This window comes from Biomphalaria glabrata, chromosome 13, assembly GCF_947242115.1.
Source record: "Biomphalaria glabrata chromosome 13, xgBioGlab47.1, whole genome shotgun sequence".
NCBI lineage: Eukaryota > Metazoa > Mollusca > Gastropoda > Planorbidae > Biomphalaria > Biomphalaria glabrata.
The window spans coordinates 15,217,774-15,237,115 of record NC_074723.1 but is presented as its reverse complement, the minus strand read 5'-3'; the positions used below and the strand labels follow the sequence as shown (position 1 = coordinate 15,237,115).

At 30.9% G+C, this 19,342-nt stretch overlaps 1 protein-coding gene and 1 long non-coding RNA gene across 18 annotated transcripts in view; one reads left to right on the top strand and one right to left on the bottom strand.

Moving 5' to 3' along the window:
* The window catches only part of LOC106057456 (kinesin-like protein unc-104), a 77,391-nt gene that overhangs the window by 7,021 nt on the left and 51,028 nt on the right, over nt 1-19,342 (bottom strand). For 9 of the 17 annotated variants that reach the window (XM_056007362.1, XM_056007365.1, XM_056007363.1 and 6 more), the window contains 19 exons: nt 16,724-16,861; nt 16,239-16,357; nt 15,953-16,041; nt 15,443-15,578; nt 14,903-15,089; nt 13,857-13,947; nt 13,591-13,709; nt 13,288-13,377; nt 12,296-12,367; nt 11,761-11,799; nt 10,145-10,216; nt 9,427-9,578; nt 9,193-9,298; nt 8,236-8,350; nt 7,524-7,609; nt 6,108-6,223; nt 5,359-5,504; nt 4,364-4,471; nt 3,778-3,987 (listed from right to left, as the gene is read on the bottom strand). In XM_056007362.1, the coding sequence (XP_055863337.1) occupies nt 3,778-3,987; nt 4,364-4,471; nt 5,359-5,504; nt 6,108-6,223; nt 7,524-7,609; nt 8,236-8,350; nt 9,193-9,298; nt 9,427-9,578; nt 10,145-10,216; nt 11,761-11,799; nt 12,296-12,367; nt 13,288-13,377; nt 13,591-13,709; nt 13,857-13,947; nt 14,903-15,089; nt 15,443-15,578; nt 15,953-16,041; nt 16,239-16,357; nt 16,724-16,861 (2,191 nt within the window). The remainder of the gene's footprint in view (nt 1-3,777; nt 3,988-4,363; nt 4,472-5,358; nt 5,505-6,107; nt 6,224-7,523; nt 7,610-8,235; nt 8,351-9,192; nt 9,299-9,426; nt 9,579-10,144; nt 10,217-11,760; nt 11,800-12,295; nt 12,368-13,287; nt 13,378-13,590; nt 13,710-13,856; nt 13,948-14,902; nt 15,090-15,442; nt 15,579-15,952; nt 16,042-16,238; nt 16,358-16,723; nt 16,862-19,342) is intronic. The other 8 variants (XM_056007369.1, XM_056007376.1, XM_056007371.1 and 5 more) reach the window with 7 other exon arrangements.
* Nucleotides 68-15,026, top strand: LOC129922248 (uncharacterized). Its single transcript, XR_008774186.1, has 3 exons — nt 68-281; nt 6,098-6,372; nt 14,893-15,026. It is a non-coding gene; the product is annotated as an uncharacterized LOC129922248 (long non-coding RNA).

Sequence of the window (19,342 nt, the reverse complement as noted above, 5' to 3'; positions counted from 1 at the left end):
AAGTAACCTAAACCAACTAGCTTTAAGGAAATATAAAAACATATTTGGAATGTTCACCAATACATCCATTTTTTTTTTACTATTGACATGATGATTCTGAAAGATATCGCAACAATGTGAGGAAGCTATCAGTTGCATGCATGGTGAGATTGAATACATTTTTGTTTTATTTATGTGTGAAATTGTTACTTTTCTTTGTTTATGTATTCCCAGGGTATGAGTGTGAACAGTACAAGTATGGATTGAGTGTCCGGAACTGTCCCTATAACAAGTGAACCTTTGTGAGTAGTTAGAAATAGTTGGTTTCTTAGAGTAAAAGAGGACAAGTGTTTTTTAATTTACTTTGTCTGTCTGTCTGGTCATTGTCAATGACAAAAAAAATGAATGAATCAAACAAGAAAAACATAAGAAATACTTCAAAAAAAAAAACATAGCTTATACAAGGTGTAATTGTAGCAATTAGTTTGGATCAATCATAAAATTAAATTTGTAATAGATCTAGACCAACAACAATAAATCTGTACGATTGATAATATTTTTACCAATTTTTTGTTTAGCGCTGTTTCATGCTTTTAGATCACTTATCTGGACCAGTTGGGAATAGGAGAGGGGGGAAAGGAAAGGATATCTGGTCGGATTTTACCATAATTTATAAGCCTTTACAAAAAAATAAGGGGGGGGGGGAGAAACTACCTGAATTTGAACTTGTGGCTCATACCTTCTTGGGATGACATGCTAATGAGGTACTTAAGACCAAAGAAGATTGTATAGTTATATATTGTTTGCTTCAATTTAGAGTGGCGACATATAAAAGGGACTATTTCAGCTTATACCACCACTTCAGTCAAGTAATTTTTTTTCCCCTTGTTCGAGATACCAAACAAAATAATTAATTACCAATTGTTACTAAATTAATTGGGTAATTTTTTGAATTGATTCTTGTGTTATCAGATAAAACAAATAGTTGTGTAAAATTTCAGCTTGATCTGAGTTTGAGAGTAGGAGAAATAATGTGTGCAAACTTTTGACCAGACAAACAGAGTGAGTTGATATTGGCTTTGTAAGAAAATTAACCAATTAGTTAATTAATTATTAGTAATTAATTAGCTTTTTTTTAATATGGAAAATGTACTAAGCTAACGAGAGATATAGAAAAAATGAGAGATATGGCAGCGATAGAATGGTGCTCTCCCCCTAAAATGTGTATGGGTTTGTTTGTTTGATTTGAGGCATATCGGCACAATTTAGGCCATGTCGTGCCTGCAGTCCCTTAAGGACCAATGTGTATGGGACTCTTGTCAATATGAAAGATAGACCAGAAAGCGACTTAAGCAATAGTGTACAGTTATGATTGATTCAAAATAATTGATGCAATTTCAATCAATATAAGCAAGGTTTTCAGAAACCTATTTCTATATTTAACTTGTTTTATATATTTAACATTTTCACTCTTGTGATAGTTGACACTTTTGGATATCATTATAAGTACATTAGTGTTTATAGTTGATCTGCTGTGATCAAAGTACTGGTGTTTCTGGGTACCAATATTGAGCAGTGTAAAGGTACTGACACTAACAACTAGGGGTGCACCGGATAGTCCCTCCGGCTCCAGCCGAATATCCGGCATTTTTTACTATCCGGTGCTATTCGGCTCCGGTCGGATATCACTACGGGATAGTAAACCGGATAGTAAAAAATACACCTATTTAATATGCATAAAGTGGACCTCGTTCCATTAATGTCTGTTGTAGAATGTATTAATGTTTATATTAAAACAAAATAATGTGCTTAAAAATAGAGCCATTATGAATATGCACCAAACATCGTTTATTATAAAGACAAGGCGTGTTAATAACTTAATATAAATAGAAATGAAACTTTACATCATAAATGCGCTTTACATACAGAGCAGCAATGGCTGACACTTTTTTCAATTTGTCTTGACCTTTGAGTAGGTTAGTTAACATGTTAAAATGCTACATTCCATGACTACGTCATGCTGGCCAGACGTCTGTCTAGCTGTGCGGGTATATCGAAGCGTGACCTCCGTGTATGTCGAAGGTGCCGGTATATCTCCAGAGGTAGAGATGAACAACTCCCACCCCTTTTATTTGTTTAGTCCATCACATTGAGTTTTTTTTATAGGCAGGTGACCACAAGTTAAATACGATGGACGTAGGTTTAATGTCAGCGTATTGACACTCTTTAGGGGTCACACCTTTCGAGGGAACTGAGTTTGTTTATTTAGTAGTAAATCTTTATTATGGGGGCTGGACTACATGAGCCACACCTCTAAGGTAACTAGGTATATTTCCAGATTGACAACTCCCTCCCCCTTTTATTTGTTTAGTCCATCACATTGAGTTCATTGATTGACAGGTGACCCCAAGTCAGATACTATGGACGTAAGCACTCTCTAGAGGTCACACGAGGGAACTATGTTTACTTAGTAGTTAATCTTAATTGGGGGGGGGGGGGGACTGGACTTCAAGCCAAACATCTACACGGGTATCCGGACAAAGAGTTTGCTTATTTGGAGAAAAATCTTAATCACGTGGTTGAGCTAGAGGGCCACACTTTTTCAAGTGTGCCGAGTTACTTGAATTACCTTTAGCTACGACTTTTACACACCTGACATCCATAGGCTTACTATGGTTCCCTTTTGTAACAGTTACTGAAACCACGAATAAAACAATTAATAAGTATTAATTAAGAAATATGTTTCTAACATACGTTCTTTGCATTTAATGTTTCTAACGTACGTTCTTTGCACAATAAAATAAAACAAAGATGTGCATGTTTGCGTGTGTGTATTTTTGCCTTGTATTAAAATCTTTACAAAGAAAGCTAATTTCATTGTTTAATTCTTTTGACTTAATAAATAACGGAAAACCTTACAGTAAATTTTAAAATCGCATAAAATAAATTGAATAAAGTACCGCAGTTAGATCTAGCAAACAAAGAAACAATATGCTGGAGCGTAAAAAACAACAACCCTTGACCTCTAACTAGTGGACGGGTATAATTTATCTATATGCTTGACTGACCATGCCAATGTGTTATCTTTTTTGACTGACACCCAACTCTATTGCGTGCGTATGCTCAAGGAAAAAACAATGCTTGATGGTTAACACAAATAACTAAACACACTACTCTAGTACTACATGTTTAGGCTCACTAGGTATATCTGACCAGGTTGTTGCTCTAAAATGCATGAACACATACATCCGACCACTATACAAGGCAGATTGCACTTAACTTATGAGAGATTTACATTAGTAATTAGTTAAATATATACTAACATTATTTACATTGACCTTCCTACACACATCCTTTACAGTTGGTGGCATCGTACATACACACAGATACACTCATGCTGTACAGATTTTTAGAAATACTGTTAAGTTTGAATAAATCAATCAGTAACAGAGTTTAAAACAATAAGGTATATCAAAGGAAAAAAAATAAAACCAACCAATATAGGTATGTTATTTAACAGTTTCGTAAAATGTTCAGCAACACAAGCTATTAACAAGACACTTAGGTATCCGGCTCTGGCCGAATATCAAATTTTACTATCCGGTCATATCCGGCCCCGGCCGGATATCAAAAAGTACTATCCGGTGCACCCCTACTAACAACATAATTCTCATAAAATATTCTTTCTTTGAAACCATGAGACAGTTCATGTTGGCAATCTGTGGCGTGGATGGAAGAAATGTGATAGTTTATGAATCCTACATCTTCATAACATTGTTCAGTAGCTCTAAGACTAACCTTTACAGGTGGAGGTTTCAGTGGAAGTCGGCCTTGCAGCATTAGGCGGACACACCTGGCAGCTAGCTCCTTTTCCGGGTCTCCATCTGTCTTGAGGTCAAAACTTTCCCCACGGCAGAGAATCTGGACATTCTTCTCCTTGATGTCCACATCTTTAGGGTTCTCATCAGACTTGATCTCAGTGTGCTCATAGCCTTGGATTTTTTGGTTCTATAGACAACATTAAAGCATCTTTTAAAAACTATGCACATGAAAATTTAGAAAGTTCACTTTTAATAAAAATAATTAGTGTAGAACATCAATTAAAGTGATCAAGAAAACAAAATAGTTGCATGAAGTGACAATGAAAAAGAAAAGTTATTTCAAAATGGCATTTAATTTAATTTGTCATTTCAAAAACTATTTGGACCATTTCAATCTTTGTTTTAGATACATTTACTCCAAGTGAAAAAAGATTAAAAGATTTAAAAAATATAACAATAAGCAGATAATTTTATCAAACGTTCAATATTTGAAAGAGATTTAATACTACAAAAACTTAAGTGTTTTAAAAAGGTTTCCAAAACTCACTATAACAATAACTTACCTTGGCCTGCCTGTTAACAATTTCTTTGTCTAGCTTACTGAGTTCATGGGACTTGTTCTGTTCTGCCAGCTTCTCTCTCAGTAAAATAACATGTCTGGTTTTTTCAACCTGAAAAAAACAAAGTTTCTAGTAATTTAATAAAAAAAAAAAAATGTAGATAAAAAAATAAATAAAAAAATTAAAAAATTAATTAGTTCTTGTACTAAAAGTTTAACTCTTTATCTACGTAATTATTTTTCCACATTCTGATACAATTATTCTGTTCATTTTTCAAATTTGTACATTCTACCCTATTATGATTAAATTTCAATAGCATTTTTGTTTGTTATCAGAAAACGTTACTTTTAGTATAAAATTATAGGAGTAAGCATGCGGTTTTTATTTAACACAAGTTATACTTTCTATAACTTAGAATTAATTTAATTTTTGGGGTCAAATAATAATAATAATAATCTTTATTGTCCATAAGGAAATTTATCTTACAAATAGTGCATTATACCAAACAAAACATTATGATGATATCGTTAATTAGGAGATAAAGTGTTAAAGCAGTTAGTGAATTTTGGATATCTTAAATGTAGTTTTTTTTCTTTAATACCAAGCTGTGATTGAAAAAAAAAAAATTTAAGTAGACTTGAATTCAACTTGAAAATGTTTAAAAAAATTGGCTTAGTTTAAATAGATTAACTTATTCATATGAATTTTTTTTTTTTAATTATTTTGTTTTTGTCTTCAAGACAATGATAAACCCTTTCCCTCCCTCCCCTAAACAGAAATGTGTCTCATTATTGAACAACTCCTCTGTTTAAAAGCAACTAGGTCACTTTTTTTTGTTAGCACAGCAATGCAGTCATTTCTATTTAAACAAAGTAATGAGAAAAGTTGCTTACTTTACATGTTTATTTACATTTCTGTATCAATATTAGGAAATGTTTAGCTACATCATTATAAAAGTAATCCAACAGTTTCATCTAGTACTTAAAGTGTCCACATACCAACTGTAGTCTAGCCAGTTTCTCCAGCTCCCACTGGTGGTCACCAAGCAATGAGTCACCCCTTGGTCTCCAACCATTCAAGTTCTCCTCCCCACGCACATAGGTCAGTGATGTGTCTAGGACACGCCTCTGTCTACGCTCCACTCCTATGTTGGAAAAAAATGACAGCCAATGATCAACTTATTTCAAAATATTGATTGTCATTGATGAACTCTTATGAAATGTCCAACAAGGTAATGTAAACTATCAGATATCTTTTTTATAGTTGCTTAAATTAAAATAAATATAAAGAAAAAATCTCTAAGAATTAAAAAAAAATTAAATAAATTAGATTTGAACTATAAAAACTAAAAAAAAACTCAAGTTCATTTTATATATAAAGTTAGAGGTATCAGCTCCCTGCAGATCAAGTCTATGAGGTCAGTGAATTAAAGTTACATGTTACATTTTTGGTCTGAACAATTACCAGATACTTTCATTCACTTTCCCAACAATATGTCAGTCACCAATTACTGTTTAAGTCAACTAATCTAAGTATGAGTCCAGAAAAATACCCAGCTAGCAATAGAATTTAAATTTTGGACACTTTGAGATGTATGTACACCAAGTACTTTCAGTCACCAAGTACTTTCAAAGAAACAAACTTGTTTTCATTTATTTAATTTTATTCTTCTTTGTTAAAAAATTAAAGATCCTAGATTTTTTTTTTAAGCAACTTGAATTAATCCCCCCAACACAGAGAAACAGACCTGGACTACCTGAGTCAGAGTACTGTCGTAGCAGCAGCTCATAGATTCCTGAAACCTTGCCGCAGTCTGGGTAGCGAGCGACTCCAAACAGACTCTTTAGGGCTCTGAAACGGGGACTGGAGAAGTTGAGGGGAAGAGTACCCCTACTTTAATGGATACATGCAACACTGAGTCACCAGGCTACTCAAGCAATGAATGAAGGTTAGGGAAACATGGTATAAATCAAAACTAAGACTAAAATGACACAAAAACAACAGATACACAGGTGGGTATGAAAAGTGTAACCATCCCATATTCTTTGTTTGAATGTCTAGCTCAATCTCTTTGAAAAAAATCATCTTATTGCTTGGTCACATTTGGCAAGTAAAATGGGTGGTAATAAACATATCCTAGTGTTAATCATTTATGGCAACTTGACAGCAAAATCATGTAAATCATAGGTTTAACAGGCTAGTTCATGTTTCCTCCATTTTAAAATAAACTTTTGAAGACAAATAAAAACAAAAAAAAATCTTTTTAAAATTTGCTCATTTAAGAGAACTATGAGAATGAAAATTATCAGATTGCCTTCTTGGACTCCTCTTGTAAATATAAAGAAACCTCTACATAACTCAAATATTCTAAAAAATCTATTAAATGAAATAAATAATGTTACACCAAAGAGTAATCTGAAATTTATTCTCAAGCCCTGGTTAAACTACAAAGTTATAAAATGAGATTGATATATGTGTGAGGTTACATCAAACACTGTGAGTCACTTTCATGGAGTCTTATATTAATAAGTTTGACAAAGGGTTTCAAATTTGAAAAAAAAAGCAACAATATTTTCTTTCCTTTGTTCTTTACAATACTGATTTGTAGAGATGGTCTTAGTAAATTGCGCAGAACTTAATTCTTTTTTTTTTTCAGTGAAGTATATAAATATACAACTTGATTTATTGAATTAAATCACTTCATATGTCATATTAGTTAAATCTAGACTCAAGAATGTGATTGAACAATTGAACCATTTAAAATACATTTTATAGTTGAGGCTTTTTATGAAAGCAATCACTGAATTAATTTGAAATTTATAAATATGATTGACATTAAACACTTTTATAATAAAATCAGGTCTTAAAAAATAAACTAAATAGAAGGGCAGCAACTTCAAACTAAAAACACTACCACAAATAACACATCTGAAGATACATCATTTTTTTTTTAATAAACATATTAAGTTACACTAAAAATCAAGTAATATTTTGTACGCATTATAAGTTATTTAAAATATTTATAAAAATAATAAATTAAAAAATATTTCTTTAAAACTGATTTATTAGCAAAATGTATGTAAATAAAATATCATTTATAAAATCTGAAATGTATCATAGGACATTTAGGATATCAAAAAGTGCAAAGGTAAAACTTTTTTACCTTGGCGCTGAGATCTTTGTGTCTCGAGAGTGTACTACCATGCACAGATCTTTAGTTATACATGCTGGCTGGGCGCAATTCTCAACCTGTTGATTGATTCAGTAATGACAACAAAGATTGACAGGATTTACATTCAGTTTTGAAAAATTACACCAAGTAAACTATCTTACCTATTAAATTACTAAGTTAATTAGTCAATACAGAAAGTATTGTACACATTATAACAACAGTGCCTGACAAAACCAGTAACTTGGTTTAGAAATTCTTGGTATAGATTCAGATATGTTAAGTCTTATTCAGATTTAAACAATTTCTCCTTGGTGCACTTGCTTATACCAATAAAAAGTTTGTACATAAGTAAGTATTTGTTTTGTAATTAATGTTGCAATCAGTTTGGTATAAGAACTTATTTCACAATATTTTTCTTTGATATTACAAGGTCCACAGCGCAGGATGTATGTGGCCAGCAATGACTTTTGAACCCTACTCCTACCCCAACCCATAATCCACTGTATGGACTCACTGTACAGGCTCAAGTAAATCAGAGTACAAATTTTGCCCTTAACTAAGATCCAAGCCTCAGTTCACACGTAAACACACAGTAATACTTGATCTCTAAGCCGCCTCCCAAATATCTTTTTTTTTTCCTAAAGTAGTGTAAGAAAATACATAAGATTCCATTAAATAGTCAAGCAGTCAGCAATAAAGTCACCTCAAGATAAGCTGACAAGGTCATGTAGACCTTCTCTCCATAAGCTGTAACTCTATTCAGCATAGGAGAATTGTGAAGAGAGCTGTCCCAGGCTGCTTCAAACTGGAAAAACACTCTAGCAGAGAAAAACAAAAAAATTAATGAAGAATGAGTATATGTAGAATTAGTGAATAACTTTGGATCATGTGCCTACAAATACATAAAGTTTTAAGAGGTTGTTTTATATCCTACACTTATTCATTCTACATTGGCATTCTATATTTATATATTTTGTAGAAAGTCATGGTTCACTGTTAGCAACAAAATGTAGATTTCATTAATAGTTACACAAGTCCATAGTTAAAATCTATACAAATGAACTATACATTGAGTTCTACGTAAATAGACCATGGGAAGACAATGGCTTGGTCTGAATCAGGCAAAATATGCAAACTCGGTTTGCACAGTCAATAGAACTACTGCATTCATCTTTAATCTTTGGAATTGAAGACAACGCCTTATAAATTATTCTATACATTTGTAATTGTGGTAAATGTATTAATCAGATATGTGAAGGACCTGATGCAGCCTTCCTTCTAAATTTAAATGGCAGCAAAGTATTGACCTTCAGATTTTGTAGCAACCATTAGATTAATAACTGAAAGCTACAACATTTATTTGGTTAACAGTAGTTATCTCAAAATCTAAAGTACATTTTTTTTATGTTAAACAATGTAATATCACAAAACAATATTAAAAGTGAATTGTAGAAACAGATATTTCAAAATGAATATTGAATGAATCCAAAGCCATTTGTAGATTTTAGTAAAAAACTATGAATACATTTTTTAAATAAAATTGCTAATAAAATAAAAATATTTGTAATATATTTGTACAGTCTTCATATAGTTCAGAGACAGGAAGAAGAAATAAACAATACTTTCTATTATTAAAGTGATGTTTAAGTGGTAGAGTTACCTGTCATCATTCTGATACTGTAGGAAATGAGCAGGAAATAGACCAAGGGACAGAACTGTTGTCTCTATATCATAGTCATAAAACTCCTGAGTATTCCTGATGCGACCTACATGAAATATGAAATATCAAGGATGAGACTCTTTACACAACAAACGTTTTGATACAAGGGCATTAGCATAGGAGATTGTGCAACACATTCAGTGCAGGTCAGGGTTTGAACAAAAATAAACTAACCTACAACAAGTTCCCTGACATCTTTCCAAGCAAAATGAGTTCTCTTCTCATGAACAATGGTAATGCGCAGTCTACGCTGGATACCTTGGTGCAACATGAATATACCTTTAGTAGGAAGATCTTCTGAATGGTCTACCACTACAGGAACATATCTGGTTGGATTTTACAAATATTATCTCGAATTACATTTACTTTTTATAATCTATTTTTGAATGGTATCTTATGAAATAACTAAATAAATTAATAGATTTTTTTTTACACCTTTAGTAAGAAACCATGGCTCAGAGATCTTTTATCTTCTTTAGCTATCTTAAAGAAGACTTTGCCCATAATTCAATTACTAGTTTATTGTAATGCAGTAGAGGGTGTGACTTTTATTCAAGATTTATATCAAGTAGCTCCATCTGACGACTGTGCTGAGAACAAAGCTAGTTTGTCATTGTGGTTACAACATAAAATCTTCATCCTAACTCAAATCTCTCCCAGGATGATGGGGAATGGCAGCAGAAAGGGGTTGATCCTGGGATCATAGAGACCATTGAACGACAGTCCAGAAGGCGCATACCACATGACCAGGCAGCCATTCATTAGCTACATAAAAAAGTTAACTTTCATCAAAATAAGCCCTTTAAGATGCTGAACAAAAAAAGACCTTAACTCTGGAAAAGAATCTCACACTACAAAGTAACTAACTAGACATAATACAGAGTATACTTACTCTCCATTAGGAGCTAGCTCACAGATTTCAAACCAGACCAAGAGATCACACTGAGAGTGTACAGGACTTGAGCTGAAAACAGAGAAATTAAGCTGTCAACTACACAATGCTGCCAACTCTTACAGTTAATGATGCCTTTAAAGATTGCTAAGATTAGTTGTAATTATTAACCAAAGGGCATGAAAACACTTTTAAATGTTTAAAAAATTGAATTACAAAACTCAATATTTTTTTTAATCAATTAGGGGTCATGATTTTAAAAAAAGGAGAGTGGATATCATGTAGACTAACTCTATATTTACCAAGAACATTTTAAAGCATAATACTTACATTTAAACATACATTCTTAACCTTAGATTTATTTTCTATGCATTAACTTTGAAAATTCTAAAGAATCTGAGATTAAAAGGGACTTAATTTTGAAGAAAGAACTTCACTAAACATATTAATTAACAATGTCTTAAATAAAGTCAATAAGATAAGGTTAATAAAATGGCATGCTATGTCAGTAAATTTATCCATCACCGAATCTGTAATTAGTTTGTTAATCTTCAGTTGAGCAATTACATTGAAGTGTGTAATTATTTAGGTTAAAATAAAAATGCATATGGAATAACATGACTTTAAAAAAAAATTTTCATGAAGCAAAATTTGTAAAAAAGTGAAGTTGTTTTTTTTTTTTTTTTGTAAAACTTTTTCAAAGCCTATTAAATGAAGGTATTTCCTATTGTCAGTGACATCTTGGTGACTAATCAATGAAAATTAAACCTGCAGTCTCAAAAAATTTCTGATGATATTCTATAAGCTCTCATTATAGATTTGTTTGTAATGTAATTATTGAATCCCTACAAGTATATTTCCTTTGGATAAATGGTTCAGCATGGTACAAATGCTGTTCTTGAATCTGATGCCCTGAAGAGGAGATGGCACCAAAGAGAATACAGAATGAACAAAAACCTGTCACAAATGGTTTAATGTGAATTTGGTTTATACAAAGTCTGAACTCAATAGTTGTTCATTTATTATGTTTTGTGGTTGAATTAAGCTGTTTTAAATCATCAGAAAACAATCAAGTAGGCTCAACAATATGATCAACTTATAAAGGATTTATAAATAAGCCACACAAAAACAAAAGCAGTTTAGCAAAATACAAAGAAATGCTTAGAAAAGATTTTGTCCATGCTAAATTTTTGACACAAGCAAACCAAACATGTGAATTGTTGAATGTCTTCTCTTAGTTCCAATGTCTTTGAGAAAAGAAAAGCAGGAGAAAGAATGAATGAGATCAGAGGAGGGGGGAAGAGAAGCAGGGGGAAGAGAAAAGTAAAGAGGAAGAAAGAAAAGATTTGCGATAGAATATTTTAAATTTATCTCCTTCATGTACAAGAACTAAGTTAATTAGCTGTAAAAAATGTTTCTATTATAAAAGAAAAAAATAGTGCAACATGTTAGTCAATCTAATATATGTTATAGCTAAGAAAACCAGAAAAGGAGCTACATTGTTAGCTAGCCAAACTAGAGAAAGAAAGCAAGAGAGTAGATTCTACATGTAGATAGATAAATTCAATGCTGAATGCTCATGCTTTTTGAAATCCACCACCTGAAAGAATGCTTACCCATCATTCAAGGTATTTTTCACTTTCAATATTAAGGACCTAAACATAAATATGTACAAACGGGTTACCAACATAATTATACACAAAGTAACAAAAGCAAATGAATAATATCAAATGACAATGTTGAACTGGGGTAAAGGTTATATCAATATGAAGGGTTGGAATCAAAGGTGGGCAACATAAACACATTGAGCACAACTAAGTTGGACAACATGCTTCTAGTAGTCAAGAGGTCAAAAGGTGAACTATTATTTTAAAATGATGCTAGCTTTTATAGAGTTTATGCGTTTAATCTGCCTTTGAAAAATAATACAGTGTATATTATTAAGATGTAACTATATTATTGTTAAATGGGTTCTTTAATTCATTATATAAAGATATTTAAAAAAAGCATACTGACAATTACTTTAATTTCTTTTTAAAAAAAAAGAATATACAATTTTTCGAAATGAAGATTTTACATAGTTTGTAACTAATTTAAATTGAAGATTTTTGTAAAGGTTATGTTTAAAATGTTTCGTTTCTTTTGTCCTACCTGTCCTGAGCTTTCCTCTTTTTTTTTCTCTCAAAATCATCATTTTTGTCTTTTTCATCCTCCTCTGACTTACTGTAAAGTTTACAGGCAAACATAGAACATCCAAAAAAAAAAATAAACAGAGAAAACAAAAAAAAAAAAAAAAAAAAAAACAAAGTTCAGAACAAAATTCACCAATTTTGTTCAATTACATACATGCAAAGATATCTAGGCTAAATCACACTCTGAGGACACAATTACACAACTTTGAAAAAAGAGACATCTAGTGTCAAAGTGAGCACTAAGAAGGTCATGTCCAAGTTGTTGCTGCCAATAAATATGCATTGTGCTAGATAGGCTACACACTAGTCTTAAACAAGATGCCATACAAAGGCAATGTTCAACAGTCATCATTAGTCTATTATTAAATGCAAGGAAAAGTTTAGTGAAACGACTAGAAAAAAATATTATAAAATATGAAAACTTAAAATAATGTCAAACAAGTTTTATGAACTGTTTAAAAATAATTTACAACTCTAAATTTTAGAAATGAATCAGAAAAAAAAAATACTAATAAAAGACAACAATCAAGACAAAAAAAAGTTACATTAATTTTTTTTCAATCAATGTTTTTAAGTATATATATGTATGTATATATATATATAATTTTTAGATTTTAAAATAAATTTTCTATAAAAAAATAAGTAATTTTCTTAAACAAGCTTTTTTTTTTAAAAATTAAATTTGTTTTTTTTTTAAACTAATTTTCTGATAATTCTTCATTCATGTTTGACCTTTAGTTTCCTGGATACTGTAAATATTTGTATAATACCTACTAAAAGTCTGGGTAAGTGCGACTTTAAAGTTGAATCATGAAAAAACTTTTAAATGAATATTATAAGATGAATACAAATATATATATAGTGAAAAACAAAAGAACAATATATTCAGCACAACAACATTCTAAAAATACAGCAATAACTAGAAGTAAACACAAAATAGTACTAACTTACCTAGATGGTGCAATGATGCCATACTTTGGTGAAGGGACTGGCTTGGACACTGGCATAGTGGGGAAACTTCGACTTGGTGGTGGCCTCACACTATGGAATTAGTATAATTTATACATTTTTAAAAGAATATTAGCCCTCCTAAGTAACATTATAAACCATTAACATTTAAGCAAGTTATTCATTAACTTATGTTAAAGCTTAATTAAAACTAAATTTAACACGAGGGATGTTAGAACTTAAAACTAAATTTAGCGTGCCTTATGCCAGATGAACCAAAAAAACTAAACCGTCATCATAACTTACTAAGGGCAATCTTTAGACTGTTCATGTAAGGGATGTTGCTGATAGTGACCCAGCACCTCAAAGACCAAAGGTTGTGTTTTAATGTAGTCAATGAAGGATTTGGTCACAGTCACAGTGAACTAGAAATGAGGAGGAAAATTGAAAATTAATTCAAAATGGACCATCAAAAAAATCATACACAAAAAATAAAAGCATACAACACGTTAGCTTAAAAAATAGTCAAAAAATGTGTGTGAGTAAAGAAAATGTGATGGAATAAAACTTACATTCTGAACATGATAAAATCCTAGTGGAGGACCTTTCCCAGTGTTCTTTAATGGCTCAGTTGAAAATGCTTCATCATGACGATGCAAAAAGCTGATGATGAAAGAATTATTTACCAGTCAAAAAGAATTTTCTTATTGGGAGGTAGATTTGGAATATCTTAATAAATGTAGTAATTCAAAAATCAAATTAATGCTGCAGTTTAAAAAATAAAATAAAAACCCATATGAAATGTGTACACAGATTTGATTCTACTATAACTATGAACTCTTTCTTTTCTCCTAGAAATCTTTATGAGGCCTTCCTATTACAATCAATTTAATTGTTGAACTTAAGTGTTGCAGACTGCAGCAAGAGCAAGAGGCTAAACTTAGTTTTGAAATTTATTTCATCAGTTTTGAATACTTATAACATTTTTTCTCAAATTTAGAGGGAAAAAAAAAGGGGTTGTAGTATCGTCCGCTCACTCTAGAATTCAGCCATGTAGATTGATCAAGACTAGGATGTTCTAATAAAGTTTTATCTCATAGGTATTTTTTACTAGAGGTAGCAATTATTGTAAGAGAAACAGCCTAGTAGAAAGAGGACTATTGTCAGTTTTTTAAATTAATATTAAACTTCTTTTGCATGCGGCTTCAGAACAAAATAGCTGGAGGTCACTTACAAAGGCCGCGGATATACATTTGAGACCAAAAGAAAATCCGCTGCCAAGGACAGACATAGACTGTGATAATAAAATCTTAATTGTCCAATGACGGACAATGGTTATGCTTGCCCTGGATGTGGCAAAATATGTAGGTCACAACTGGGGATGTGTAGCTACGGGAAATACTGCATTCCTCATTAATCTTTGGAGTCAAAGACAGGCCTTACATTATTATTTTTGCTTAATAAATATAAGTATTTTGTGCCAATATTTAAAATGTTAAAGTTAAGTGATTATTCTAGTTAGATTTATGACCAGATCTGCCAGAGCTACAATTATTAAGTAATGGTTCTCAGTAACATCTACTTTACATTCTTTACATTTGTTTCCAGCATGACTTACTTGAACTGGCAGAATATGTCTGCATACTCTGGTGAGATGTTGGAGGCCTGGAGAATGGTCACTCGGAACTGGAACTGGCTACCAATGGTCAGATGTTCTGGCAAGTCTGAAGCATTCATTTCTGGGCAGTAATCAAACTTACCGTACTGGCCTTTAGTTTTATTGTCACTTTCTATAAGATGATTTTCTAGTAAAGAAGTAAAGAAGAGTGCATCAAGAAAACTATTTAACATTTGTAAAATAAATAAAGAAAACAATTAATTTAAAAAGCTGTTTTCAAAGAAGTTTTTTTGTTGTAATTTTATTTTTGTCTCAACCTAACTAGCAAAATGTACTTTTTCTTGTATAGATGATCTTAATGAAGAAAAAATAAACTTAAAAAAGGAAATTGGATTAAAATTATAGATATGTCGTAAAATGTAGCTCTTCGATGTCTTAAAACTTTTCAACAATGCCCCCTGATCAGTGTTTTTAGTGTTATTTCAACAACTGAATTTAAAAAGAATACTAAAAAGTGAAAAGCCCAAACTATCAAAGTACCTGAAATGAGCATGGAGTTATCCATAGTTTGTCCTTCACCTTCCACAATACGAAGTTCCTCCAGTGAGGACACCATTGTGTCCACTGGTTTCTCCATCCCTGGAGGTAGAGGGAAGCTCGTGGCTTGGATCTGTTTCTGTTGGAAGATTGTAGTGGAAGAATGTAAAAGAAACAAGCAAGGTCAACTATGGACTGACTACAACAATTGTCAAGAAAGGAATTCATCTGCCAAACACATACACCCTCAATTTCTCTCAGAGACTCCAGCGCTCACTTTCTCTCAGATACTCAGCGCTCACTTTCTCTCAGATACTCCAGCTCTTACTTTCTCTCCCTCTCTTTTTTTTTTTGGTCTTCCTTTCTATATTTTTTTAGTCATATTTATGTTAAAGGTTTTCATAAGTGAAAAATGGCAATATTAGATATTTAAGGCCATTTGTCGTACACTAATTAAAAAAAAATAACCAAAAAAAAACTATAAATCAATATATAAAAAAAAACGTGGCTTACCTTGTTGAAATATTCCTCATCACTGAATGTAATTTTGGCATTGCCTGACTGCTTCACACCAGCACTGTATTCTTGAGGGTCATCTTTGTCTGTGGATACAGCATTCATTTAATTGTGGTAGTTTGTACATTTTAAACAATGGGCATAATGATGAAATTTATTTTTTTTTAACCACAATGTGACCCAGGTCATTAGAGTATCTTTTAACTTTAAAAATTGCCTTACATGGAAAGTTGCAAAAATTTTTTAAGCAAGTTATGGATTAAAAATTCAAGTTTTTGTTTACCAGTGATGGCTTGAACAGCTACTCGGAGGTAACCTTTGACATCGCCTTTATCATTCACTACTGCTACTCTGTGCACAAGCGGAACTGGATAGAATAGGTTGCTCAGATAAACAAATGCTCTGAAAAGAAAGCAAAATTAAAGTTAAAAAAAAAAAAGAGATTTATGAAATGTAACAAAATAGTGAAGTTAATATTTGTTTTAATCCAAACTCATCATTAAAGAAATTGTGAGTTCTATAACTAAAAAAAGTCACCTAAAATATATTTTTAATAAGACCTTCTTGAGTGAACATATACCTCATAGGAGCTATTCTTACCCACTTTATAAAGTATAAAGCTATCTCTAAGACATTAGCAATGTGAATGGTACATAGAAATGTTTTCTTAGTTGCAATGACAGAATGAAAAAAAATACATTAGTGTCTTATCTCACATGAAATAATTTTTGTGTGAGCTAACAAATAAAATTGAATATAAAAACTTACCTTCCTACCAATCTAAACCAAGGGAAGCGATCATAAAATGGATCCCCACCAGTCATACTGTCAATGTTTGGTTCAGGTGAAGTAGGTGACAGTTCAGCCTCATTGTGGTACATCTCTCTCATCAGCTCCAATCGTTGCCTTAAAAAAAAATTAAACATTCTCACAATTTATTTTCATCTGCTATAAACTTTTTTTAGATGAGTTTATCATTTTAACTCTATCTTGTTTATGTTTGTTATGTTACAATAGCGCCTTGAGCTTACATTATGTTTGTTAACAGTGATTTTTAAATCATAACTATTATTATTATTACTGTACACATTAAATTAAAATATTTATTTTTTAAAAATAGAAATGCAATATATGAGATCCTAAGTTTATTTATGTATAAAAAAATGCTAAATGAAATTATTCATACATTTTCTATAAAAGAGAAGCTTTATCAGGACTATCTATAATGCTAAAACAAATATTTTAACCAAAAAAAATATTTTTAAATACTGATAAAATAAATACTTTATTAATTTAATTTTTCAAAATAATGTGAACATTAGCTAATATTTCTTATTCTTTTAATATACTAGTATTGCATGATAATTTGTATAACTTTCAGAACTAGCTATATTTCTTATAATTCTTTTAATACATTAAATGAAAATGTGTATAACTTTCAGAAGAACAGTCTATAAATTAAGTTAAAGGCTTTACCAATAAAAGAACTTAAAACAACAAACACTTAACATATACAACAGCTATTAGAGTAGTATTTCCTGTGAACATTTAGAAAACAAAGTCATTCAACAGAAAAAAAAAATACTTAAAGCTCCATAAATTTAATAATACATGACATATATATCCAAAAAAAAAAACCATCAACAATGACTGAATTTTTTCACCCTTTTAGTCTAGCGAGTTCATAAAATAAATTTAAGCTCGTAATTAAAAAAAAATTAATAACAAATTAATTGAAAAAAAATATTAGTGAATATTATTGAAAGCTATTTAAAGTTATAATAAATTCAGTGTTTTTTGTGTTTTTTTTTTACTTTGAACACAATTTTTTTAAAGGCATCATAACTAATCATGGTCATATGTTGATGGATTGGACATAACAGTTTTGATTCAAATATTTGTATTAAAATTTCAATAATTAAAACTTCACAATAAATAATACATCAGATTTTAGAGTCAAAATGATTTCATATTAAGTCATTAACTATTTAGTGTGTTCATTTTGTGTAAAATTATTTAGCATACAACTAGTTTCTAGTGATGAGGCCTTTTAAAGTCAGCATGATATATTTAGTTGAATTGTTCTACTGTGTTTGGACAAAATATAAACTGATGGGGTAAATGCAAAACAAAATATTAAAAAAAAAAAAAAATACAAAAAAAAAAAGATGAAATCTATGACATGGCATATATAACACTGCATCTATCGCAGATATCGGTTATGTGGTTTAGAAAATTATATGAGTGTTGAGCTGAGAAACACAGCCTCTTTAGTTTACACTACTGATCCTATTGTAACGTGAGAAAATTGCTCAAGATTATGTGCTATCCCCTGCAATGTACAGGTCTTTGTATCAACAGACTGAACATTATAGTTCAAGTTTCTCAATTGTTTATTAGGTAGCATTGTTATTTTTTGGGTGCCATTTTATTTTAATCCGCTATTCTTCACTTTCAATGACGACTCACAAACATGTTATCTACTTTTACCAAACTGCGCATTTCACTGTCCACTCTCCTTTTCCCTCCAAATAAGTCTTACATAAGCATACAGTCCAGTATTTGACAAATTTCTTGGGTCCACCAAGAACCATTCAGTAGAAAAACACAGATTGTCACTACTTCTGTTATAGTTTAATATTTAAATATGTGCTATAGTTAATTTGTACAGTTGGAAAACACAGCTCTGAGTATTTCTAGGTTGTGAATAGTTTCTTCTGTTTAAAATCAAAGTGTCAGTTATGTGAAGGTTTTGTCTAAGTATAAATTATTTTAATGTTACATTTTTTACATTTTTTTTTGTTGAAAAATTAAACATTTTATTATTATATCCTAAGTTGTTTTCAATATTAGCACTATTAAATATTCTTAAATATTAGTTTATCAAAACAATTAAATTCTAAAATATTTCTATGTCAATTTTTCTGTGCCTCACTATATAGCAAACAATTAGATATGTAAGATACAAAGTCAACATGTTTGATATTTCTAATTGTGTAAAGATCAAGACATAGAAAATTAGAATATGTGTATCTTTCTAAATTTTCCAAATTTTTAAATGACAAATATCTTATAATTTAGACAATAAATGCACACACTAAAAAAAAAATTCTTTTAAATCTTAGTGTTACATATTTCTGTATTTCTTGATACAATTTCAATATAAGCTGCATGCTAACTAGAAAAAAGCAACATTGTAAAAGCCATGCAATTAGTGAATGAATCATTTTAAAAAAATATTTCTTGAAAGCTAGAATATTAAAAAATAAATAAATTGTTTAAAGCCTTAGGTCTACCATAGGTGCCCTGGAGAAAGTGAAGTGTTTTAGTGCAACAGCAAACATAAAAGTAAAATTTAACTAGAATGTTGGAAGACTTTGCATGTTG